Source organism: Doryrhamphus excisus, chromosome 10 (genome assembly GCF_030265055.1).
Source record: "Doryrhamphus excisus isolate RoL2022-K1 chromosome 10, RoL_Dexc_1.0, whole genome shotgun sequence".
In the NCBI taxonomy this organism is placed as follows: domain Eukaryota; kingdom Metazoa; phylum Chordata; class Actinopteri; order Syngnathiformes; family Syngnathidae; genus Doryrhamphus; species Doryrhamphus excisus.
Genome location: NC_080475.1, coordinates 11,137,480 through 11,165,463, shown reverse-complemented (window position 1 = coordinate 11,165,463; position 27,984 = coordinate 11,137,480). Strand labels below are relative to the sequence as shown.

General features: G+C 41.3%; 1 protein-coding gene across 6 annotated transcripts in view; it reads left to right on the top strand.

Moving 5' to 3' along the window:
* LOC131136886 (IQ motif and SEC7 domain-containing protein 1-like) overlaps positions 1–27,984 on the top strand; it is a 66,541-nt gene that overhangs the window by 12,472 nt on the left and 26,085 nt on the right. The window contains exons 1-2 of one of the 6 annotated variants that reach the window (XM_058084214.1): positions 339–10,983; positions 11,593–11,681. The exons of 2 other annotated variants lie outside the window; for them this stretch is intronic. In XM_058084214.1, coding sequence (XP_057940197.1) covers positions 11,653–11,681 — 29 coding nt within the window. In that variant the 5' untranslated portion in view covers positions 339–10,983; positions 11,593–11,652. Of the gene's footprint in view, positions 1–338; positions 10,984–11,592; positions 11,682–11,739; positions 14,308–14,987; positions 15,141–20,381; positions 23,109–27,984 lie in introns of those variants that run through there. 3 more of the 6 variants (XM_058084212.1, XM_058084211.1, XM_058084213.1) reach the window with 3 other exon arrangements.

Here is a 27,984-nt window from a genome sequence, read left to right as displayed (position 1 = left end):
CCCCACTCGACTATCATCTCTCTTTCTCTCTTTTGCTCTTTCTCTCGCTCTTCTCTTGTCTCTCTTTTTCTGTCAGGTCTCATTCCTCCTCCACCTGTTCTAGCACCACTGCCTCCTCTTGTCGTCCCCCCAACAACCCTCCTACCATCACTACTCCTTCCTCGTCCACCTCCTCCTCCTCCTCCTCCTCTCTCTACTCCTCCAGTCTTCCTCCTAACAGCCACGCCACCTACCATCAGTACTGCTGCCCCGCGCGCCTCCGCCTGCCCAAGCCTCCCTGCGCCCTGCCCCCCGCCAAGCACCACGAGCAGGCAAGGTAAGGGCCAAAGTCCCCCCCCCCCCGGTCCACCACCCAGAACCATTATACAGTATCTTTCAAAAGTAAGCGTCCAGCCCCCACATTTCAGCAAGAACCTTACTCCATCTTGTCAAGGGCCAGTACTAAAGATGGGCAAACACACACAGCTCTTATTATCTAAATAGCTGGCAACACCTCACAGTGAGCATGTCCAAATTGGGTTCTTGATGTGAATATTTAGTGTGAGCACCATAGTTATTTTACCTTAATACTCTTAGAGTTGGAGCCTGGAGTTGAGCAGAGCTACACGTTGTTACTGGAATCACCTTCCACTCATCCATGATTATATCACTGGTGGAGCAGGTGGATTTTAGATGCATTGCACTCTTTCCTTCCTCCTGCTTGAGAATGCCAGAGGTGCTCAATTGGGTTCGGGTGTGGAGGAGACATAAGTTGCCGTTCCATCACCTTCAGCTTCCACAGCGAGGCGCTTGTCATCTTGAAGGTGTGTTCGGGGTCCTTACCGCCATGAGGCCCAGTTTCAGCCTGGCAATGTCACAGTAAACGTTGGAATTTAGCTTCTCCTCGCAGATCCCGGTGCCTGTAGCAGTCATGCAGCCCCAGAATGTGACGTGCTCGCCATGCTTAGATGTAGGCCAGACACAATTAACAAGCCAAAATGCCAGAACAAGTAGCTACTGAATTAAAATTTTGATGTCCCTATCAGGAAGATAATGTATGATATGCTACATGCTGGTATGCCTCATTAAGGAAAACTGAAAAATTTTGCCATCATTCACAATCCTATGAAACATGAACACATATTTATTTTCCTTTTCTGTGCATTCTAGCAAGAATAAACAATGTTAGTTTGAGCTAGCTCACAACGGACATCATGGGAGGTACCTATTTGGACGCTAAAGCTAACAAAAAAACCTCAAAAAACGCAGACAGTGTTGCCTTTACTGACTTATATACATATACATATACACATATATACATTCAAACCAAAATACAGCAATATTGTTATTGTAGCATCAAATTAGATTTATCTTGCTAGCCGCTCATCTCTGCTACTCATTTGCTGTCAACATTTTTAACCTGAGGACTGTAGCACACGTGCTGGAAGACACAGCCATCTCAATGAGAGTGGACATTGTAAATGTTGTCATTGTGTCTATGTAGATATTAACATTTTGTCAGTAGTATTTCAATTCTGAAAACATTTATACCCTCTAGGGAAGCATGACAGAAAATAATTGAGAACCACTGCATAATAAACAGTACATGTTCTACTACCGGTTAGCATTGAGTTTAAACAGCCATTGAAGATACAATAAACGGAGACAATTTTTTTAAATAACAGCTAACAACCAAGATAGTACCACACCACACCACTAGAGGGCGTTGTATTGTAGTTGAAATATATACCTACCAATGATGTGCATTGTTAGCAAGCTCATAATAACATGGGAAAGAAATGTGTGTTGATGTTTCACATCGGGTTTGCGAATAATGGGCAAAATTAAATTTAAAAAAAAAATGCAGTTTTCCTTTAAAATCAAGAAGAAAGGGAGGGCAGGGTATCATGCTGTGCTTCACAATGTCACAGTTCATAATAATAACTCACAATAATGACTCGGTCTTTGTTGCAATCTACAGTATTGTTCCTTGACAAGACGGCGCAAACTGCTACTTTGTGAGCTACTGTATCGCTGTAAGAAGTTCTATGTATTATGTAAGATGCCCGCTACAATTCACATTTATTTATCACACAGTAAGCAGCCGCCTTAGTCCAGCACCCTCCTCACCTGCCACCTTCATCACCCCCCCACCACCAACCACTTTCTTCCATTCATAACAAGTGTGTCCCACTTAAAAGAGTGACAGAAGATGACATTGTTTTAATGTTAGAAATGACTCTTTCACACAGAGATCCTGGGTTCTGTGTGAAAGAGGCTATTCCTTAGTATCATAACAACCTGTAGCTTTACTTACTAACTGGACTAAAGCATATTCCATATAAGGCTCATTAGTGAGTGACTGGTGTAGAACTTTCTATCAGGCTGCCAACACCGCCACTCCTGTCTTTGTAGCTGTCTGAACACTGACACCTGGTGGCTGGCCTAAGAACTGCAACACTGCCTTTCCCCATTAACTTCACTTGGACCTCCTTGTCTTCATCTGACCACACCTTCTTCTTCTTCCTCTTCCTCTTTGTCTTCTTCTCCTGTCACCATCTTCACCTGTCACTCCCTTCCTTCCTTACTTCCTTCCTTCCTTCTTTCCTTTCTTTCTCCCGTCTGTCCGTCTGTCTGTGTCTGTCTCTCAGAGAGGAGGAAGATGATGACATCGCCCATCAGTTCTGTTGCCCCGCCTCCGAGTGCAGTAGCCCCTCCTCTAGGTAACCAGGGGCGACCACAAGTTCTCAAGGCCTCCCGACTTAACAAGTGATGGAGGAGCAACCCCCCCGCCCCCCCAAAACCCACCCCCACCCCTGTCTGTCTTCCTCTAAAGCACCAGTCGAGAATAGGAAAAATACAAAAACATTCAAGTGGAAAATTTCTGATTTTTGCTTCAAGAAGTAAAAAGAACAACTGCTGCTGATTTTCTTCTTTTCTGTTAAAAACCGATGAGCAGTTTGCGTAAAAAAAAAATAACAAAGATAAATAAGAAAGCTATCCCTGGACTGACTGGACCTTTTAAAAGTTGTGGGACCCTCTGGGATTGGGTGGATGGAAGCAGCCCCAAGCTCACTCAGCATTAGGCCACGCCCCAGCACCGCCACCACATGCCGGCGGGTCTAAACTGTCCGGGATGTATGACGCAGGACTCCTCTGCGACTGCTAGCTAACACGCTAGCATGTGTGCCTGTGAGGTAAACAAACTGAACCATCAACGTTTCCAAATAGTGCGGCAAGGGTTCTTCTTATAGCTGCTTCCTATTTCGACATGTGACTCACACGACTTTATTCTTCTTCATTTTTTTTAGTTTTAAACATTCCATCCATGGGGCAGCACGGCGCGTAGTGGTTAGCATGTCAGCCTCGCAGTCAGGAGGTCCGGATTGGAACATGTCTGTGTGGCGTTTGCATGTTCTTCCCATGCGTGTTTGGGTTTCCAGCTTCCTCCCACATCCTAAAAACCTGCATGTTAGGTTAATTGGAGGCTCTAATGGTCCATAAGTGTGAATGTTTGTGTGTCTGTATGTGTCATGTGATTGGCTGGCGACCTCTTCAGTGTGTACCCCGCCTCTTGCCCAAAGTTAGCTGGGATAATGAGGATAACCGCTATACAAAATGGACGGCTGGATGGACAATAATTTGGTCCAGGTTGGTTTGGAACGTCATTAAAGGACATATTGGGCTCTAATTTCGTGTCGTAGCGTGAGGTGGTCGGCGCGTCCCCCTAAATAAATGGCTTGTCCCCCGAAATCCACATTTTAGAAGTGAATGAAAAGCACAAGACAGCTCATCTCAGTAGCTGTGCTGAATGAACGCCAGATCGCGTTCCCTCGCGTTAGTAACCATCTAATCACAAATGAGCCAACATGAAGCGCGGACTTTGTGGAATTGATGACGGGGTGGCGTACGTGGCGAATGAGGCGTCGCCTCTGATGCACAGTCCAGTCCTGCTCATTTAAAGGCAATGAGAGGCGTTCATTTAATTGGTTAAGATTACACTCGGCAGTGTTAATTAAACTGGTGGGAGGGATGGAGGCGTGGGTGCGCAGTGCTGCGCAAGACTGCGCTGCTCACGAATTTTGCAAATTTCATTGGCCACTCCCCGCGGCCGCGCCCAGTCTACGAAATTAGAGCCCCTTGTGTTCAAGTCTGTCATAAAAATGAATTTGGAAACAGTTTTTTGGTCCAAATATGAACCAGGTTTACATGCACACAATATTCCGATGAAGTTTCATGTTTTTTTTTTTTTTTTTATTTAAGGGTGCATTCACAGTCCGGTACTCCGGTACATTTATATGGTTTGTGGTTCACATTTGGTGATATCATATCTGGTGTTATGGTGTATATTGGTGTGGTACCAGTTCACAGAAACCCATCAATCTGTCTCTTTGGTCCGGTCCTGATTTCAATGGACTGTGTTCACCAGCAGAGCAAATGGATTATAGTTTTAATCAAACCAAAATGGACTTCCCAAAGTAGCCATGTCATGACGTCGATACAAACATATCAGGGTTTTTTTTCCAGGTCAAAAACCTGATCAAAATCTATTTCAGTTTATTTTTTTAAATTACCGGATTACCCTTATTGCATATTATATTTACCGCCAACAACTACAGTATGTTCCACTGCGGTGCATTTTCCAATGTACTTTTTTCTATGACCTAATATTGGGGATTATGCAGGCATATGCCAGCAGCGTGAAGTGGGTTTTTATAACTGGAAAATGACCTTGATGCGGAATTGGCCATCTAAAAAAATGTGTTTGAGGTAAGAATACGTCGTATATTTTGGTTACTACAGGTATATTGTGTCCATGTAAAGTCCTGTTCAGTCCTCCATCAGATCTTTTCAGCATGCTTTCTCACCAGCATCATTTTACTCCAGTTTGTTTTCAGTTTGTCAAAGTTGCTGTACCCCCTTGGTGAAGATCGGTCGGTCACACTTGGATCCAATAATTGAACTCCGACAGAGATCAAATCAGGTTTGAGGCAAATGTTGTAATGGTGACAAAACCACAGCTCACACTGACTTCAGTTTAGCATGTATTTAGTTAGCGTGCTAGCGTTCCGTTCAGTGCAGATTGTTCGACCATGCTGTGCTTTTTAGCGTTGTATCACTTGAAAAACATTCTTCCGGTTTACATTGCTGCGGCCAATAAGAGAATAAGAGCCATGTCACATTGTTTGGGGTGACACATTTGAGAAATCAAACAGAAATGAAATTCAGAAACTGATTCAAGCCAAGTGCAAAAGCGGCAATGTAAGCTAAAATTAGGAAGATAACACATCATGTCCAGTCTTGTTCACCAGAGTATACAGAGCGTCCCTAAAGTCTGGATATATAGACAAAAATGCATATACAAATACAAAAAACAGATGTTTTAATGCAGTACACTGGTGTGAAAAAGCGTTTTTTACATGTCTGTCACACTGAAATGTTTCAGATCATCAACCTAAATGACGCAGTAGACAATAGCAACCCAACTGAAGAAAACACTTAAATTGGACCTGCCTGACAAAATGGACGAATGGACCAAAAGATCACTGAAAGCGAGACATCATGCTAAGATCTAAAGAAATTCAGGAACAAATATCAATTCCATTTCTATAGCTTTGGGACTCCAGCAAACCACAGTGAGAGCCAATATCCACAAATGGTGAAAAAAACATGGAACGGTGGCGCACCTTACCGGCCGACCAAAATTACCCCAAGAGCACAGTGACAACTCATCCAAGAGGTCACAAAAGACCTCACAATAACATCCAAAGAACTCAGTTCAGTCTTCACGACTCCACTATAAGAAACGCCAAGTTCCAAGACGAAAACCACGGCTGAACAAAAGACCGTTAAGACTTGTCTGAAGGCTTTTGCCAGATGATCGACAAGACATTTGGGAAAATACTCTGATCTGGTCTGATGTGACAAAAGAACATCATACCAACAGTAAAATACGGTGGTGGTAGTGTCATGGCTGCTTCAGACTTGCTGTGATAAATGAAATTCGGCTGTCTACCTGTGTTCCTCACCTCAAGCTGAAACCAACTTGGGTTCTCCAGAAGGACAAAGATCCAAAACACACCAGCAAGTCCACCTCTGAATGGATGAAGAAAAAACTAAATCCCTCCCCGGCAGCTCCTGTGTGTATGTGCATTGCATACAGTATGTATTGTCATTGACTAATATTTCCATTTGTTGATGATCTGAAACATTAAGTGTGACAAAAAGTAAGAAAACAGGAAGAGGTCAAACACTTTTTTACACTATATATATATAATAAACTAAATTAATATTTTATTTTTAATTCATGAATGTTCACTTTTGTTATTCATATTATGTATCATATTAATAAAATGTCAATGTCAGTAAAAAAATAATACAGTATATCCAGACCTCAGGGCCACCCTGATTGATTGTAAGATGCCGTTCCTGTGTCACATCAAAACGTGTCCTCACAGGAAACAATTTTTTTTTTACTACACACATTTGTTTGCTAGCATCAGTCGACTTGAAGTGCTTCCCTTTTTTGACAGTTGTACGGAGAACCCTGCTGCCTCATGTGTACAGTGCACACACACACAGGTACTCTGATCAGGCAATCTTGTCGCTTCTAAAGAGTCCATCTATCGTGTAAGATGCATGAATTTTTTTTTTCATGGTTACGATGACGTCAAGTAAACCAGGACTTGGAATTTAGCTTCTACACATCCGTCAGATTCCATAAATACTGTTTTTATTTGTGTATGGATTTCACACAGAACTTACAGAAAGGAGGATATTGATGTAACCGTGCTCTGATATCAATTACCGTAAATGTTCTAATTTATTTATTTGTAGTGTTTATGGGTCGAGTGGTTAGCTAGGAGACCCGAGTTCAATCCCAACCTCGGCAAACTTTCTGTGTGGAGTTTGCATGTTCTCCCCGTGCATGCGTCACGGTTTTCTCTGGGTACTCCGGTTTCCTCCCACATTCCAAAAACATGCTAGGTTAATTGGCGACTCCAAATTGTCCATAGGTGTGAATGTGAGTGTGAATGGTTGTTTGTCTATATGTGCACTGTGATTGGCTGGCCACCAGTCCAGGGTGTACCCCTCGCTGGGATAAGCTCCAGCACCCCTTGCGACCCTCGTGAGGATAAGCGGTAGAAAATGAATGAATGTAGTGTTTATTTTGCTAGAATACAGGACGATAATTGGAAAGTGAAATTCATTATACTATATATATTTTTTAATAATTATTTGGAGTGCATGAGAAAGTGGAAAGAATGACATAACTTTCTTTACATGGGCATTTATGAAGAAGTATATTGCACAACACAGCAGCAACAGTTGTAATGATGACTTTAACACTGGGTAGATAAAGCTGGATACCCTTGATACTTCAAGTGCAGCTACTGCCATCTTGTGGAGTTGTTAGAGACCCAGTGGTTATTCACATTAAACGACTGGTTTATTCCATAGAGACATTAATTGGAGCATTTACGGTAATATGTAACCCTTTTTTGAAAATTTGCCAGTTTTGTCCCAACACTGAAGAAGTCTTTAGTCAGCATCATTTGCCTTATTTATATAAGATGTTTATTATTATAATAATTGTTGTCATAGCTTTTTCATTCAAGTCTTTACTTAGATTTAGCTCATCTTGTACATGTTAACAGTGTGTGAGTGAATGAATGAATTTCAGGCTATTTTAATATGAACCACAGCAGAGAACATTGTGCATTTCTGTCTAACTTTCAAATATTTGAGACATTGTTTTGGTTTTGTTTCCAATGGCCGTGCATCATTGGAATTGTTTGGCTTCTTCACCCAAACTTTATAAACAGAATTTAAAGATGAGCTCGAGAGTGCGCTAAAACGTAACAACAGTGTCGTCTAAAAAAGATGACACTTTTGTTTATTATTCCTGTTGCACTATACAGCCAAAAGACAACATGCTGCATCTAACGACGTCCATGTTTGCACGTTTGCTGTTGGAGGGAGAATCCAGCAACAGTCGACACATAAAACGTGACAATCAGTGAAGTGACAGAATCCATATTGCCCTTATGTAAAAATGTGATTAGGATTTCCATGAAAACAAAAAAACAAGCACTTTTCATCGATAGCATAATATGCGCTCCATGCTAGATATAGGCTTTGCCGGTTGGAACTCCTTGTCGATCAGTAGGTTAGCATTTAGCTGAAAGTTTAATAGCTCCTTTGCTGGAGACTTCTACTGCACTTCCATCATTGGATGGACGGAGTTTTGCAACACTGAACCCAATTCCTTTATTTTTCCTGTAGATTGCAAACATTTGGGGTTTGACTTGAATAGATAAATATAAGACCAGAGAGCAACATTTCAGCTTTTATTTCCTGGTATTTACATGTGGATGAAATGCTCAACTTGGAAGATAGCAACTTTATTTTCAGTTTCCGATTTGGTTGGATAGGTTTTGCATGAGAAATGAAAACTTGCAATGAAAAACCAATCAGAACCATGTAAAAAAAATACATTGATCATAGCCAGAACAACCATTTGGACTGTCCTAAAGACAAGCTAACTAATAGACGCCAAACAGGTAGACCAAATAATACAACAACAGTTTATAACATTGGTCGAGCCAAAAACATCAGCAACAGCCTGCCGAGTGTAGGAGTGAAGATCTACTGGTCATAGACATCATACACAAGAGTCCAATGGCGACACCAGGAGATCCAAACCACACATGAACAAGAACAAAAAGAAGGCCAGGACTCGACTTTAATTTTTTTTAATTTTTTTAGTCTCGTTTCTGGACATTTTGGCCAATTCCAGCTTGGACTCGCTATTGTTTGTGTTGTGTATTTTTTGGTCGAAACCATTGTAGTTTTGTTAATGACGTCTTCTATGAAGACTAGATAGTGATAGTGACTAGACAGTGCTGTCTTCTCAGTTCTGCATCCGATTCCGATGGATATAAATGCTGAAATGTTACTCTCGGTAGTGGTGGGCAAAACCTTCCATTTCAGTGAACCGGATCATTCCGGTTCATTAAGAAAAAGCTCAGTTCATTTCGGTCAATTGGTCGTTAGCCCCGTGATCTTCCCCCTATGCGTAGACCCGGTTAGCCGTGTCGAGTCAGTCCGTTCACTCATGTTCACGTTCGTTCTGACTCAACGTGATGACTTGTAGTGAGTCGGTAATGAACGAACGGGTCAAAAGAACTTTTTTTTTGTGAACGGAATGAACGAGGTCACCGACAGTGTCGGTCAATCTTTCGGTCTCTGTCTTTCAGTCATCTAACCCCACCCACCCACAGAGCGAGGCGCGACAATAGGATAAGACAGGCAAGCCATCAGATAGTCCCGCCCTGCAAAAGGAACGGTGAACTGACTCTCCAGCCACTCAAAACAAAAGCATTTGCAACTGAAGGGACTGAACGGGTATTTTAGGAACGGTGACCTTGTTCATTCTGTTCACAAAAAAGAACTAGTTCTTTTGACCACTTCGTTCATGAGCGACACACCACTAACCCTCATGTCTCATGTTCGTCTTTTGATATCAAACCCAAATGTTTTCAATCTATACTCTTCTTAGCACAGGTGCTAGCATACACATACAGTAGTGTATACTATGGGAGAGACACGCTAATGAGTAAAAACACTCGATTGGTCGCCTTTTGTATTGTCATAGGATGGAAACTGACATTGCGGCTATCGTGCGCATACATTTGTGGCCAATTAATTATTGACCACAATTATTATTATTATTATTAATTATTATCATCTCACTCACAAAAATGCAGTATTGGTAACGAACAGCAACTTTGTATGTAATGGCCGTTGAAAAGGTTGGAAAAAATACCCGCCATACCCCTTATCATAGGCCTGGTGCTAACTTCTTTAGCATAGGTTCGTGATGGAGCCAATAATGTATGACTTATTAAAAACCACAATGATTCACTGCTGGTTGTAGTACAAGACCAGAAAGGCTTCCTTGTGTCTGTTTTTCCCTGGAAGATAAATGTACATAATTACTTGGGAGGATATAAAGTTGAAAAAAAAAAGTATTTTTGACACGATAAAGCAACCACAAGCCATTTTTCTGCCAGACAGATGATGCTGTGTTAAATGTATTCATATATTCGTCTTATTATTTAACGTGCCTTACTTAAGGCTCTCTGTGGGCGAGCGTTACCATGGTGACAACAGCCCTCCTCACTGTACCTGCTGCTGTAACAACACACATTATTGCTCGTTACATACATCGCATACACACTTTTTTTTTCCTTAAAGAATTTGCTCTTCTTAATTATCCCATGATGTAAATATTCAAACTTTATTTTTGCTCCTTATGTAAATGATTTGAAGAGAAAGAAGAGACCATGGATGGCCTACGCTACAATATCTTATTTCAAAACACGTACAGAAGACGTTTAATCCGGTGAAAACAAGAAGAATGTAATTGATTATGATGATGATGATATCATTGACGATCAGGATTAAAAGTTATGATTCTAAAGAAAAAGTTTGTGACATTGTTGTCTATTATACCTTAAAAAAAGTGTTTGAATGGTTGTTTTTCCTGCCAAGTATCACCTCACAAATATATATACAATAGGGCTGTCAAAAGTAACACGTTAGCTAATTTATTTCATTAATGACGTTGCATTTTTGAGCGTAATTAACGCACGCGCATCGGGCAAGCTAGTCCATTCGTCATAGCAACACTTCCTCACGAGACAGATCGGGAGATGCATTCATTGACATCCCGAACATCCTAACAACCTGCGAGCTGCATCTAATTTCTTTCGTTATTCTTCTTTAAAGCAGAATTACGTGTAAACTGAAAACGTTATAAATGTTATAAAATACTTGACTGGTTTACTAATGTCCATTCTCTGCTTTAAGTCAGCGTCATTAAATGCGACTCTCATTTACGACACAAGATGGGCACCTGAATGCATCGGAGCAGCAACGCAGTTTTCAGAGTTGTGATAACATTAGATGTTCAACTAACAATGTGCGCTTATATAAAACGTGAGTAACCTGGTTGTTTCTCATTCCTTCAATGCTAGCCGCTGTTTGTGCCGTCATATTGGAGTGTGTTGTGATTCAGCCGCTGAGCTGGTCGCTAACTGCCGAGCTAAGTTAGCCATTACCACTAATAGATATTGTTAGCATGCTATTTCGCTGTGTTTAGTGTACTGCTTATAGCGGAAGTGTTGTGTTGCTGTGCATTTCTTTATGTTGCTAACTGCTAGCTTTATAAACATTGCAGTAGGGTAGATAAATATCATAATTTATTCACAATAACATAAAGTTAAAGGCAAATTGGCTATTTGAGAAGTGTGTGACAAACTGGTAGCCCTTTGCATTCATCAGGACCCAAGAAGTAACTCTCGGTTTCAAAAAGGTTGGTGACCCCGGTCACCAACTGCACTAAAAATTAAAACAGTCAATATTCTCACTCACTTTGTAACTCTTTATGCTCAGTACATTTTACTGCATTCAATGATGCTGGAAAATCCCATAAAATTCACAAAAAAAATGTGAATTAATCTTAAATGACGTGGTGGTTTTGAACGCAACTCTTCACTGCTCTTAATGAAACAGTTTAAGTCTGATTAAAATAATCTGATATTAAAGGAACCATCCATCCATCCATCCATCTTCTGTGCCGCATGTCCTCACCAGCGTCCCAGGGGTATGCTGGAGCCTATCACAGCTGACCTCAGGTGAGAAATAAAGCAGTGTTAGGTAAATAGTTTGATGTGCAATCTCTTAATTTGATTTAAATTTTGCCGCTGTTAATACATACAAATACTATACATAATCCTGCCCTATAATTTGTCTTTCTTTATGGTAAAAAAACGGTCGCTCGTTCGAGTCTGCAGGGATGACTACATTTAAATATGTACATCTACTTTGGAATAAATGACAACATTTCATAATGTGTTGAGTGCTTGTGTTGAAAATGTCTTTCAGCGTTTTGACACATTTTAAGCAAAAATGCAAGCCACCGAAACGGACAAGACAAAAGCATTTGTTTTTGCAGAATTAAAAAAACGCTGAAGGGAGAAGATGTCTGTCACGTGTCAACCAATGCAGGCGGCCACACCGACTTCAACTCCATTTGTCGCGCTCCTCAAATCACCAGTGTCGTTAAACCATACCGATCTTTCAGATAATGAGGTTTATCTATTTGGAAGTGAGGTCTGAAAGAAGATTAGGATGGCTCTGAACACTCGGTTTCAGAGATTTTTCTTAACATCGACTCACTCTGACATCACAGTGAGAAGACATTTTCACCGCTTCCTAATAGAAAAACAGAATGAAAACATAGTAAAATAGTAAAATATATAAAAGGTTGGTATATTGCACGTATTGTGTAACTTTAGCATCATCAAAGAAAGACTAAGACTTGTATTTTTATGTTGTGGACTGAAATACAAGTGACCACTTTAAGGTTATTAGTAGCTAACTGCGCTAATTCAGCTAAGCAAATAAATAATATCAATGATGAAGATTGAGCCATCTGAAGAAGGCGTCTTAAGTACTGACTCGTTGGCGGGCCCCCGGGGGAAGACATCATGTTGACAGCAGCAATCTGCTGCGAGGTAGAAGGGAGGCGAGGTGACGGATAATTTGATTAAAGTCTTAGCGGCCCAGAGCAGTAGCGGCGAAGAGAAGAACCATGCAACACCTTCACACGTTAGTACTTTCCAAGTAAGTGTACTTTGCCATCGCTTACCACCTTAATTATGTTTGGGCTGCTTTAGTTCTACCAGGACCAGGGAAGACTACCCGGATTAAAATGTACCACCTGGAATTCAAAGTACCAACAGAAAGTATTACCTTCATCAGGAAGTACTTCCAGCAACAAGAAGTAACTACAGGATTCGGAAATAGGACTTGAAGTGGGAAATACCACCTGAATTAGGAAGGAGCTCCAGGAAAAGAAAATATGTACCAACATGCCGAAATACTGAAATATATAAACAAACTGGAACCAAACGGAATTTGGAAGTAGCACCAGGAGAAGGAAATCCAGTATTAAGAAATACCTTTCTTACAAATTAACTTCTGAGAACATCCAGGAAGAGAAAGCACCTACCAGACTACGAAAACTACCTGAAATGGGGAGTACTACTAGGAAAGTATACCCCCAGGAGAAGTGAATAGCAACCTGAAACCAAAACTATCATGGACAGAAAGTACCACCTGAGTCAGGAAGGTACAGTACCTCCAGGAACAGGAAGTATCTCCTGAACTAGGAAAGCTACCTATAGCAGGAAGTGACACAGGAAGTGACCTGGATCAGAAAATGACTTCCATGGACCACCATGAATTGCTAAGTGAAATCTGGGGAAAAAAAACCTAGTATAGAAACTACCACCTGGGTTCGGAAGTACCTCCAGTAGCAGGGTGGTCAGACCTGTTTGGTCCTTAGACTGGATCAGTTCTACCATCTGGTTTAACATCTGGAATGAATGTTAAAAGTACACATAAACAGATGTTTTTCTGTCCCAAATTGTTACCAGGCTGTGATAGCGTTTCTATCTATCTACCCAATAAGGCCATAAGGCAGCAAGGGAGCTAATCTGGCGTTCTTAAAGAAGCTAAAGCCTCTTCTCACAAGGATTAAGTGTTTGAGCGTGGTCACCTGACAACTCGCTGCCCTCACACTGACACAGTTAGACGCCGTTAGTGTGGAGGGAGGCAGGCAATGTTATGCTAGCTATAGCTTCTTCCGGTTGCTAGCCTTACATTTACATCAACCTAACTTGACACATTCTGTTTTGTCTTTTTTTGAGCTTGATGTTAAAGTTGAAAAGCTGCGTATATTTTTGACATTTTTGGACACTACTGGATTAACGTCCTGACGCTAGCACAGGTAGCATCTTTGTCATCTGACTCTCAATCCTTGACAGTGACTCATGGAGAATCCGGAGCATCGTTGCCAGAAGCTAGCTAGACCACTTGTAGCTTTGAGCCCCCCAGATGGAGGATAACTGGTAATGTCCACTCGGAAGACCTGAAAAGGCTTGAGAACAGTCAAAACCTCGGAACGTTAGCATTAGCCTCACTCCCTACTAACTCTTGGAAAAGATTCCCAAGGAAGTTGGACAGTTCATAGAAGGATTTCATAATTGTGTGTGTCAATGGAGTAAAAACCAAATATTTTGCCTCCTGATTGGCTAGAAGTCGCTAAAGACAACAAACTCATCATCTCAAAACTGAACCGGAGAGGACAAGGTGTTCTTGAATCTGGATTTCTGGCATGTTCTGCATTTCAGGGATCTGTGACTTCTGTCCTCTGTTGTGTCTGCACTCCTCTGGGTTCTGGTCCCCCTTGCACAGGTAGGACCCTAAGCTTGTGTAATGTAGCATCAACTTTGACTCTGTCATGTGTCGATAATCCGAGCAAATTCAGAAAATTCCAGTATATTTCCTTCATATTGTGGTCATTTTCCCAGTTGTACGACAACAATAGGGCAGCATTGAGCATATTGACATCTGAGGACAGGAAGTAAGCAGGAAACAAGCCGGAACAAGTCTCGTTTTTCTATTTCCCATGTGGCATCAGACAACGGTCTTGACTGTAAATACTGTAGCATTTGTGGTGCCCCCTACGGTTTGCGGTCAAAAGGACGTCATGCTAGCATATGTGTAATACAGATACCTTATAATGACTAATGGACCGCCAAATCCGGGCGGATGGTGGCTGTGGTTGTCAACCAATCTTGCTCAAATTTTCGATCTGTGTTATTATGTAGTATGTAGTGAGGGAAAAACACAACGTGACAAAGTTCAAATCACCTCGCCACGGTGTGTTGCATTGCCAGAACAAGAACTGAAACCGCAGGGGTCCTCGTTTTGACCCTTTTATGTGCAGCGGTCGAGGAGTAGAAGCGTTAGCTTGCCAAATGCCTGCAGTCGAGAGTGAAAGACTAGTAGACACGTGCTAGCTCAGGATGCTATCAACAACGTAACCATGCATCTTTAGAGGAGGAGGAGGAGGAGGAGGAGGAAGGAAGCGAGCGAGCGAGTGAGGAAAGGAGGACACGACCAAGTGGAAGGAAGATGAGAGGAAGAGAGGAGGAGTCGGGGGTGTGGCTGACAGAGACAAAGCGAGGCAGGAGAGAGAGAGGGAGAGAAGGGCAAAGGGAGAAAGAGGAGGAGGCAGAGGGCGGGTGAGTGATAAAGACAAATTGTGTGTATGTGTGCGTGCGTGTGTGCATGTGTGTGTGTGTGTGTGTATGGAAGGTGTCCTCGTCTTCTTAGAGGTAAGATGCTCATTGACAGCTATCAGCTGTGTGTGTGTGTGTGTGTGTCATTGTGCATGGCATGTATATGTCAGCATGTATGGGCGGTTAGGAGCAAAAGTATTTGGACAGTTTTTATTGCTTTAAACAGCAGCACAACATTACACATAGAATGCATTATCAATAATAGAGAATGTATTGTAAATAATACAGAATGTGTTACAAATATTATAGGATGTATTACAATGAGAAATAATATAGATGCTTTATTAGAAATAATGTAAAGGGTGTACTCGACCTCCGGCCCAAAGTCAGCTGGGATAGGCTCCAGCATACCCTCGACCCTAGTGAAGATATGGGGTATCGAAAATTGATGGATAATAGAAATAATACAGAAATCGCATAAAACTTTCCACAAATTCCGCCTGATGAAATCATGCATATCTCCCACAAAATCACGTGAGACTTTGCTAAATCACACTAGACTTCTTCAGATCACATAAGAATTCCAAAAATCAGCCGTAACTGTTGCTAAATCGGACTTAAACCACACAAGATTTGAAATATTCCTAAGAAATATTCCTAAGAGTTCCTAAGTATTTCCTGTCTCTCGTTGACCTTTTTGAAGGCGGGATCCGTACGACGGACAACATTTAATTTTAGTTAATATTTGCGCCGTCGTGAAGAGAAAAAAAAAAGAGACGTGCGGTCGAAAATAAGTTGCTTCCGTCGGGGCGCGATGAAGCGAAGCGTAAAGATGCTGAAGTGCACTAGCGCTCAATTATTCATACAGCAAGCATCACACGCTAGCCAGCTAGCGAATCAGGCTAGCACGGTGCACGGGAGGGACCAGATGGGAAAAAATAGCAAAGATATCCTGAATTTTATCACGGTAATTTTGCATATTTTAATATTTACTTAACATTTTTGTCTTTTTCTGTTGGTTGTAGTCAAATGTTTAGCTGTTGATGTTGATGTGACTGCTGTCAGATGACGTGACGTGACGTGGTTGTCATTTTTGCATGTTTTAGCATTCGTGTTATTGTTTTTGATGTTCATTAGAAAATTCACCGATGGTGCGCAATGCTGCTAATGCTCATAAATGATGCTAACAATTTTGTAAACCGTTTTTTTTAGAAAAACTGCCAACAGTTTACTGCATTGCTAGCGGTAGCTTACAAACAAGGATGCAAATTTGCTGCTGCAGCTAAATGATTTACGTCAGACTGATAGCTAATGTTACTGCTATATGTGCTAACTGTGCTACTGTTGCCAATAGCGGAGAACTGTGATCATTGTGCTAAGGCTGCTAACAGATTTATTTTAGACTAATAGCTGTACTTTTACTGCTAACCTGCTAACGTAGAAAAAGCATGGTGCTGCGAGAGTCTGTGTGCTAACTATGCTACTGTTATTAACACTGGGTAACTTTGATAATTTTGCGACAGCTAACAAATGTCGATTGCTGTTTCTTATAAATGTTTTACTGTAGTTTGATGTGCTGATGCTAACAGAGGGTGGTTGCTAACTACACTACTGTTGCTACTAGTGGTTGACCGCTGCAAGATTATTTATTTTAGACTGATGATACAGCATTTGTACTGTTACATAAGCTTTGTGCTAACTATGCTATGGTTGCTAACACTGGGTAACTGTGATACAGATACTAGCATGTCGTTTTAGCATATTTTGCTGCTGGTGCTAAATGACTTAGTTAAGGCTGATACAGTATCAGTGCTGTTAATGCTAACATAAGCTGTGTGCGAACTATGCTAATGTTGCTTACACTGGGTAACTGTGATACAGCTACTAGCATGTCATTTTAGCATATTTTGCTGCTGGTGCTAAATGACGTAGTTAAGGCTGATACAGTATCTGCACTGTTAATGCTAACATAAGCTGTGTGCTAACTATTGTTGCTAACACTGGGTAGCAGCTACTAGCATGTTATTTTAGCAAATTTTGCTGCTGCTGGTAAATGATTTAGTTAAGGCTGATACAGTATCTGTACTGTATGCTAACTATGCTACTAGGCCTGTCACAATATAATGAATTGTGCTGTTATTTATCGACTGTTATTGATTAATTTCGGCTTTTTTTAAGAAAAAAAATATTTATGTCATGTCACATTTGAGCCAGTAGATGGTATTGAAGTGTAGTGTACCTCTTTGAAGTATTAGCTACGAAATGCGGGGCATCACCGGCTCACACACCATTCCGAGGTGGTGTCAAGACAACTATAAACAGTGACGCAATAGGTGAATAAAACAGACAAGACACTACCAACGTATAATGCAGAATATTAACCAACCACAATTTGTATGTGAGCCCTAATCATGTGATTTCCAGCCATTTGCAAAACCCACAAAAAACACCAAGAAAACAAGCGCTAAAAGAATCAATTGTTTTTGCAGTGGTTTGGTGCTAACATCTCTCAGGCTTGAGCTAATATTTCTTTTTGGTGTGTGCTTCTGCTTCATTTGCTGTCCTTGTGTCTCTGTCTCTCCCACTATGGCGCTGTCAGCAGACAGTTGTGCAGCATCAGCGTTTGCATTTATTCGCTGTATTTATATCTGCTCAATGCATCCAGATGGATGAATAATGCTGTGTAATCCCACCAGCTTCCTCTATGAGTGCTGCGACATACGATGGAAGTGCGGCCTGGGGGTGGGGGGGCATATTGCCGTTTAATATTTTCTATGCCGCTTATCCTCATGGAGCCTATCCCAGCTGACAATAATAACATTGACTAATTGTGTTTTTTTGTTCGTTACTCGTGTAAAATATCAGTGGATAGGATTAAATGAATCTACCCGTAGTGTCTCCAAGTGATTGTAGTGAACACTTGGCAGAGGTATTTTTGCTCTTTCCCTTCATCTTCACTTATTTTCCATCTCTCTCTCTCTCTTCCCACCTGTCTCTTCATTATCATCATCATCTTGTAATTAAAACCTGAGAGGATTTCAGGCCACAGGAGACCTTCCTCACCTACTTTTACCACCCTTTCTCGACTTCAGCATCCTGTTCTTCCTCATCTTCGCACTTGTGGTGGTATCAGCATTTGAGGTATCATGAGTGTTCAGCATCTAGCAGCTTAATATAGCTCTGATTGTGCTTTAAAATGTTGCAACCGCTAAAGTCATGTGTGATGTCAATGTTGATGTTTTACGTTCTGATGCAGATTAATTGTATTATTTTGTCACACCAAAAACAAAATAGAGTATTTTTCCTCTCTTATTTTAGTCTATGCTGATATCCTCCAAAAGGTGATGCTGTGTTCACCCCTATTTTTTTAAACATACGCCCCCTGGTGGCCAGGTAGTGCTGATAATGGGTGGTGTGATGCTGTGAACCTGTTCTTTTAAAAGAGCAGGGAGATTGATTTGCTGCTGTGGCACTTCTCAGCCGAGCGGGGGTAAAAGGTTACCAGACCACCTCTGCTCCTCTCTGTTAAAAAAAAAAAAAACGAACTCACAGCTACATTAGATTTAGATTCGATTTCTCAGGAGCTGAATGAAGAAGTGTTTCCCAGCCTCCCTCGGGCGTCTTGTCTGTTCTATTTTTACATGTCGTTGTTTGCTCTGCTTTAAAGAAACACAACAAAGAATTGTTGGGAAAAGTCTGCTTTCTTTTATGGAGCTTGTGTGTGTGTGTGTGTGTGTGTGTGTTTGTGTGTGTGTGCGACACTATAGTAAACCAATGTTAACATCCTCTAAAGCTTTTATTTGTTGACTGTATGGACACTGAAGCCTCTTATTTCCAAAATATTTCATGTTAAGGGGTCAGTAAATCAACCCACCAATTTTAGTAAGTACCAGAGGTCCTTATGATGATGAGGATGCTGAGGTTCTCATTGGTTCTCAGTGACCAGGATGGATAGGATCAGGAACCAATACATCAGAGGGACATAAAAAATGTTAGAGGCCCTTTAACATTTTTTATGTCCCTCTGATGTATTACCTGTAAGTACCAGAGGTCCTTATGATGATGATGATGATGATGCTGAGGTTGTCATTGGGCGTGACCAGGATGGATAGGATCAGGAACGACTACATCAGAGGGACATAAAAACAAAAAAGGGCCTTTAACATTTTCATGTCCCTCTGATGTATTACCAGTAAGTACCAGAGGTCCTTATGATGATGAGGATGCTGAGGTTCTCATTGGGAGTGACCAGGATGGATAGGATCAAGAACGCTACATCAGAGGGACATAAAAAATGTTAGAGGCCCTTTAACATTTTTTATGTCCCTCTGATTTATTACCAGTAAGTACCAGAGATCCTTATGATGATGAGGGTGCTGAGGTTCTCATTGTGAGTGACCAGGATGGATAGGATCAGGAACGACTACATCAGAGGGACATAAAAAATGTTAGAGGCTCTTTAACATTTTTTATGTCCCTCTGATTTATTACCAGTAAGTACCAGAGGTCCTTATGATGATGAGAATGCTGAGGTTCTCATTGGGAGTGACCAGGATGGATTGGATCAGGAACGACTACATCAGAGGGACATAAAAAATGTTAGAGGCTCTTTAACATTTTTTATGTCCCTCTGATTTATTACCAGTAAGTACCAGAGGTCCTTATGATGATGAGAATGCTGAGGTTCTCATTGGGAGTGACCAGGATGGATTGGATCAGGAACGAATACATCAGAGGAACATAAAAAATGTTAGAGGCCCTTTAAAAAAAAATGTTGTCTCTCTGATGTATTACCAGTAAGTACCAGAGGTCCTTATGATGATCATGATGCTGGGGTTGTCATTGGGAGTGACCAGGATGAATAGGATCAGGAACGAATATATCAGAGAGACATAAAAACAAAAAAGGGCCTCTAACATTTTTGATGTCCCTCTGATGTATTCGTTCCTGATCCTATCCATCCTGGTCACTCCCAATGACAACCTCAGCATCATCATAAGGACTTCTGGTACTTACTGGTAATACATCAGAGGGACATAAAAAAATGTTAAAGGGCCTCTAACATTTTTTATGTCCCTCTGATGTATTTGTTCCTGATCATATCCATCCTGGTCACTCCCAATGAGAACCTCAGCATCCTCATCATCATAAGGACCTCTGGTACTTATTTAGAATTGGTGGGTTGATTTACTGACTCCTTAACATGAAACATTTTCCAAAATAAGAGACTTCAGTGTCCATACAGTCAACAAATAAAAGCTATAGAGGATGTTAACAGTGTGTTAAAAGTGTGTTGTCCAATATAGGCTTGATGCTGGAATTAAGAAATCAAACACACTTTGAAGAGGATCTAGGGACACATAATACTGTACTGACATTGTTTTGTTATAATAGGAGATGCACTGAAGTAAACCTCGACATTCCCTATGTCACTTCCTGTTCCTCACAGCTTTAGAAACACACACACACACAGATCACTGACAGCGTGAAGCCTGCGTCGTCATAGCAACCTTCGCACTTGGCTCCTGCAGCCAAGCCTCCTCCCTTCTGTCCCTCCCCTCCCATTACACGGCAACCGTCGCCAGGCAACATCCTCCTCCCGCCCTGTCTCTCTCTCTCTCTCTCTCTAATAGTCAGAGCCAAAGTTGATTTCCAGAAAAGAAAAGCGAGAAATGAGAGGGGCGGATCATGAGAGTAGAGGAAGCATGAAGGGTGGAACGGAAGTGAGACTAAACAGCGGGCAAAGAAGGAGGAGATAAGGTCATTCAACTCGGTTTGTCAGACAAGCGCTCTAAAAACGCCTATGCTCTTGAACGCAACACCAGCAATCACGCTGAGCCTCTTAAAGCCTCAATGACCCTGAAAGAGTTTAACACCAACACTTTTTCATCTGCTCCCCAAGATGCTGAGCCGGAGAGGTGAAGGTGGGGAAGGAAGGATGCGGAGACGGAGAGAATGAGGGGGGGAGGGTGTCTCGTGAAAAAAAAGTATGATGAATTATAGAGGCTTGTCCCCAGGCTGGATGATGGTGGATGGAAGATGGCTAGATGGTGCAGATACTACGCAGGAAGTAGGCCAAAGCGACTTAAGAAAGGGTTAAAAAGAGGTGAATGAGCATTGCGGATAAAAGTGCATGTTGGTTTCGTGTGACTCCATTTGTCACCAAGACGAGGAGTCACCATGGAAACCAATGTGCACGTCGCCGTGGTAACCATCCTGGGACGGGCTGTGGTGTTTGGTGACTTGTGGCACCAAAATAATAACCAGTCTTTACTATTTGTTACCAAATGCAGTTGTAGGGTACCTAAAGGGGGCCGACCTAGACCCGGGTAATATGTTGGTGAACTGAAATCTAATATTTCTCGCCATGTCGCGGTTCGAATTTTGCGCATTCTCGCCTTATTTCATCGAAAACTAGCACGTCTGCGGTCATGGTAAAATGCTGCTGCCTTACATTAACAGGTGGTAAAGGCAAGATGGTGGAAACGCACTCGTACATAGTAACGCCCACACAGCCGCACTAGCATGCTCTGCTAAACTTTAGTTAGTTTAGTTTGGGAGGGGGTTTAGTGTTTATGATGAGCGGTCCGCCAATGAAATACTACCCCACACAAACGTTCGTTCTCATCACGATGACCTGTTTGGTCCCTTATACTCCAGAGCGACTTATAAATGAAAAAAAACTGTTTATGTTACATAAACACTGGACACCGTTTCTGTTCATGTTTATTTTTTGTTAGCTGAATAAGCATTGTGTTAGCATATCTTATTATATTTTATCTTATTACGCCTATTCAGACTGTTCTCTATTCTTTTATTCTTAGAACTTGCTTTCCAAGAGGATGTAATGTCTGCTTTTATAAAATAAATTAGCCGCAAAAAATGCGACTTATACTCCAGTACGACTTATGTATGTTTTTTTTATACCTAACTATGCATTTTTGGCCTTGTGCGACTTATACTCCGGAGCGACTTATAGTCCAGAAAATATGGTAATTGACAACCACTGCGTTTAATGAGAGAATAGTCAACGCAGGAAGTACTTGAAGTAAAAACAAAACGAAACAAGGAACTAGTACAAGTCAGAACAAGTAATACAAAAATATGCTTGTTTGAAATAATGGACCATAGTTCCAAAATAGATATCCCTTTACATACAATTTGATGTAATTATTGTTGGAGTTATTATAGATAAAAATGTATTTCTATCTGCGATTAAATGTGATTAATTCTGAGTTAACTGTGGGCAAGAGTGATTAATCGCAATCAAATATTGTAATCAACTGACAGGAGACAGGTGACAGGAGCACACTGAGTGGAAATGTGCTGTGTAAATAAATTATAATTTAAATGTTGGCAGCGGTATAGAAAATGGATGGATGGATGGATGTTGGCTGTCACATTGATCACCTCTACTTTCTTTATGTCAAAGTTGTTTTAACAGTTTAAATAATTAGTTTAAACTAAGTATATTATAGAACAATTCATTTCCCATGTATTTGTATTACTTAAAAACAGGCATCAAAATGTTGTAAAATGTTGTACTTTTGTACGAATAGTCACACAGTACAGACGCTGTGTGTCTGTACCCACCCACCTTTACTTTTTAAGTTCCGTTGTAGTTCCGTTGAGCAACCTGGAGAGGTCTATTTGAGATGTCTCACTCATCAAAATGTGTTTATAATTAAGACGCTGGTTCTAATATAAATGAGTGTACAGCAGTATTATGACATAATGAAGCAGTTTCCCATAAGAAAAAGGAGAGGAGGAGGCTGTGGAGGAGAGGAAGGCTCATATCTCCCGCCCACTCTTCTTCTCCCCTCCTCCCGTCCTGGCTCGCATCAGTTGGCGCTGTCCTGGTGCTGGTGCTTGCAGTCAGTGGCGCAGATGAGCGACACCAACAACAATGTGGTGCATCAACTGCGCTTCGGACAAAACGCCCGCCATCCTGCACAACAAGCTTCTTTACTGGTAAGACCTCCAGGCCGTTGATGGTGATGGTGATGATGATGATGATGGCGGGGGTACATATATTTATTACTGTCACGACGCTCTGTGTGTGAGTGGGTGTGCGTGCGAGTGTGTGTGTTTGTGCAGAAGAGGGTTATCTGACTGTGCGTTTTCCACCCGTGATGGCGCACTGTTCTGTGCATGCTTTCAGAGGGTGGGTGGGTGTGTGTGGGGGGTCGGGGGGGTGCGTGAGTAGAGTTGACCACTCACCTGGCATGATGATGATGATGATGGTGGTGCATGTGCGCTCTATGTATCTCACTTCCTATTATGCCTTTAAATGTCTCTGCGGCTTCCTGCTGGGCTGTGAACTTATTGCTGCTGCTATTCATTTCGAGCTCCTGTTGTTGTTGTGACATGAGTGGTTAGCATCGTTGCTACACAGCTAGAAGATTCTGTATTTGAATCTGGAGTCTGGAGACATGAGAAAAACACATACGTTGTTTACAAAAACGCTTATGTTTAGCTGACTGAAGACATTTTATTTAATCACTACAATAATGTACTCTATGTTTGATTCATTGAAGACTCATAATTGTCTGTTTAAGATTAGAATCATTAAACAATCTGAATCGTCTTCCGATGTTTCTGAAAAAAGTACGTTCGGGTGACAAAAAATGACATTATGTGTTCAATTTATTGAAGACTCTTGATTATGTTCAGTGTTCAGTTAGTTCAAGTCTGAACCGACTTTGGTGCATTCGTTGGCCGTGTTGAAAACTGAATTGTCGATCTCTGTTTACGAAAACGTGTAAGTTTAGTTAACTCAAACCTGTCTTTGATGTTTACATGTACACATGGTTCACTGAAGACTCTTAATTGTATTGTATTTTATGAAAACCTGTACGTTTGCTGAAGATCGCAACGACTGCAAAATGACTGAAGTCAATCGTTCGATTCAACGAGTACTCTGATGTACGATGTTTACGTTAAAACCGTAAAATTGTCAGCGACTTTTACAGAAACACTCTTTATTGTAGACTCCACAGACTCCAAATCGTCGAGAAAGATGTACTAGCATACATTTATCTATTTGTCCTTGACATTCACAAATGTTTTAAATTCAGGTGACTGAACACTACGTTTGTGTTACTAAAACACGGAAAACAGACTCTATGATCTTTACAAAACATGAATGTTTGTGTTTTGTTTTGGGAGGCCTGTAAATTGTATCTAATGTGTACAAAAGCACGAAGGTTATATTGTTAGTACAACATCAAAGTCTTGAATGACAATAATACACTTTAGTCACCTGTGTGGACGGATCAATACGAATATTGATAGCCTCCATACCGAGGGTAGTATCGATATAAAATCAATATTGTTTGATATTGATATTGTTCTATTTATATATTGTCTTGTTTACGGTGTTAAGGGTATACACTCCAGTATACTTGTGACCCTAGTGAGGTGTGTGAAAATGGACCAAAAAATGTATTGTGTACATTGAGTAGGTTTTTGGACACCGGGATGTCACCAGATTAAAACGTGATGATATATTTTGTTTAAGAGAAAAATGGTCTTGTGGGTACATGGCCGACAGAAGCCCATCAGGCTGTGAGCTATGGCATGGCTACTGTGAAAACAAACTTTGTTGGTCCAGTCCTATATTTCGTCATTGTAGTTTTCTTAAAAGTAATGTTAAAATATTATCCCGTGTTGTTGCTGTGAACGCGATATCGTCTCGTCTTGTGAGCGGAGTATATTATCACACTCCTGTTTCTTATATTGTTGTATTTTTAGATTGTTAAATTGTTCAAAAATTACTTTTTCAGGCTTAAAATCTTAATCCTGTGTTTTCTTGTTATAACTTTGATCATAAAATTACTAGCAAAATCATTCAAGGATCTTGAAACAATTCAAATGCATCGGTATTGGAAGTATTGGCATCATTTACATATTGGCATCAATTACATAATTTATTATAATTTTTATACATATTATAAGGCTCTATTAGTTTATTCATTCATTCATTTTCAACCGCTTATCCTCACAAGGGTTGCAGGGGGTACTGGAGCCTATCCCAGCTGTCTTTGGGGCGAGAGGCGGGGTACACCCTGGACTGGTGGCCAGCCAATCACAGGGCACATATAGACAAACAACCATTCACACTCACATTCATACCTATGGACAATTTGGAGTCGCTAATTAACCTAGCATGTTTTTGGAATGTGGGAGGAAACCGGAGTACCCGGAGAAAATGGGTATGCACGGGGAGAACATGCAAACTCCACACAGAGATGGCCGAGGGCGGAATTGAACTTGGATCTCGTAGCTGTGAGGCCTGCGCGCTAACCACTCGTCCGCTGTGCAGCCCTGTATTAGTTTATTTATGTATATATTTATTTTTACACTTATTTTGCATATTTAGAGTTTATACTTTTGTGACAGTAAATAAAGTGTCTGGTCATTTATTGCAAAAATCCTTACATTTATTGATGCAATGCATTGTTGGCCAATATTTCAGAAAGGAACATAGTTTGGCTAACATTAATAATAGAATGTACACATTGCTATAAAATCCTCACAAAGTGTGACAGCGGAGTGTCATCACACTCATCCTTGTGAGTGCAGGTGCAACTTTCAGAAAAGCGTTGAGAAGTCGAAATGAAAACTTGTGGGTTTTGTCAGAAGTCTGGTGCACAGTGTTGTGTGAATAATGACACTTCCGAAGTTCATAAAAGGCCAAACAGAATTTTTGGTTTGAACTGACTTCTGTTTTATGCTCAAAGCGGTTACTTTTAGCTTTGTTTTACTTACATGGACATACTTTGGTGATCGCATAATGCACAATGCTTGTAAGTATTCAGCTGGCTAACGTTAGCGTGATGCGTGTATTGAGTGCAGTAAGTTAGTGAAATAAGACGGGTCGGTACGGCGTGCTAGAAAAGCGGCCGCGGTCGTAAAAAGAGTGCTGCTGAAGTCGCACTTGGCTTGACGGAAGGATGCTGAGGTTGCTGGCCAGGATTCAGTACTCAGGCAACATGTCTCCTGTCTCTGCTGTGTATCCATGATGATGAGTAGAGGGTGGGGGGTGGGGGGCGATGGTGGGCGTTCATGAGGATGAGAAGATGAACTGAGTCATGCAGCCTGTTTGGGAAGTGCCGCTCAAGCCGTTGAGTCAGCAGCGAGCCTTGTTGCCTAGGAACCTCCGTGTGGATCCCGACACCAATCCCAGCTGAGGCTTTCTGGGACACACTCAGACTGCCAGGGTGGGATGGATACATGGATACACGGATACTAGAGGCAGCCATGATTGGTTCATTGGTTAATTTTCCAACAACCAGCAGAACATGAACAATTGTCCATGAATGAAATCCTTACATACTATAAACATGTTTAGCTTTGAGCCTCAGGAAACGTTTTCATCCGTCATTATGAGGACTGATTAGCTTCAGGTCTTTCAACGATGACGCAATCCAGGTGCTTTTCATGTGCCTCTTTCTTTAATTCCATGTCACATGACCCAAAAGGACCCAGTTGCTGTTTACCACGCCATCTTAATTTTTTTATATATTTATTTATTTATTAAATTTTTCATTCATTCATTCATTTTCTACCGCTTTTTCCTCACAAGGGTCGCGGGGGTGCTGGAGCCTATCCCAGCTGTCTTCGGGCGAGAGGCGGGGTACACCCTGGACTGGTCGCCAGCCAATCACAGGGCACATATAGACAAACAACCATTCACACTCACATTTATTTTTATTTATTTATTTATTTTTCTTTCTTTTCTTCTTTTTTTTTCCTTTCTATTTTCTTTTTCCTCTTCTTTCTCATTTTGGAAAGCGAAGTAAATACAGCTGGAATAGGTGCAGATTCTGGAAGATCGTGACAAGCTGCTCGGTTTGAGGAGATAATGATTCTGATTATTCGATAATTTTTCGACTTTATTTTTGCCAGTGCCATACAGCATATTTGGGGTTATGATTACACATTAGAAAATGCAGTAAAAATGACACTTTTATATATAATTGGCATTTTTATTTTAAAATTAGGGCTGCACGGCGGATGATTGGTTAGCGCGCTGACCTCACAGCTAGGAGACCCGGGTTCAGCTATCTCTGTGTGGGGTTTGCATGTTCTCCTTCTATCACTGCAGCATTTAATCTCTTCAAGAATGTACCACCATGCCCATTTAGTCACGTTGATGTCATCATGCCCTATTAGTCATGTTGACACCATCATGCCATTTCTGTCAAGTCGGCACCAGCATGCTCCTTTATCGTTTTGGTACCAATAATCTTTTTGTCATGTTTGTACCATCATGTCCATTTAGTCCCAATAGTGCCATCATGCCCATTTAGTCCTGCTGCTATCATCATGTCCATTTAGTCATGTTGCTGCCAGAACGCCTTTTCAGTTAAGTTGATACCATCTTGGCTGTTTAAACATGACGGTGCCGCCATGTTAGTACCATTATACACACATGTTGCCATGAACGTGTTTGGCTAGTCAAGGTGGTACCATCATGCCCGTTTAGTCATGTGGATACTATCATGTTTGTTTAGTAAAGATGATACCATCACCTTAAAAACACACATTTTGTTTGTGTGTTTATTGGTGCCCTCCAAACTGGAATGATGCAGCAAAATGCTAGCGAATGTGTGTGTGTGTGTGTGTGCGCGCGCACAGAGGGTTGTGGGTGGATGATGGAGGCTTGTTACGTCAGATCCCAGATACACGATGACCAGTTTTGCTGCAGCGTGGGGAGAACTCTGTGTAAGAAAAACAGTGTTTTGTGTTCTGCAGTGTTTGTGGGCTTCAAACACCCCCACCAAGCAGAATGTGCTCAGATGTGTGTGTGTGTGTGTGTGTGTGAGCGTACCAATGTGTTGCA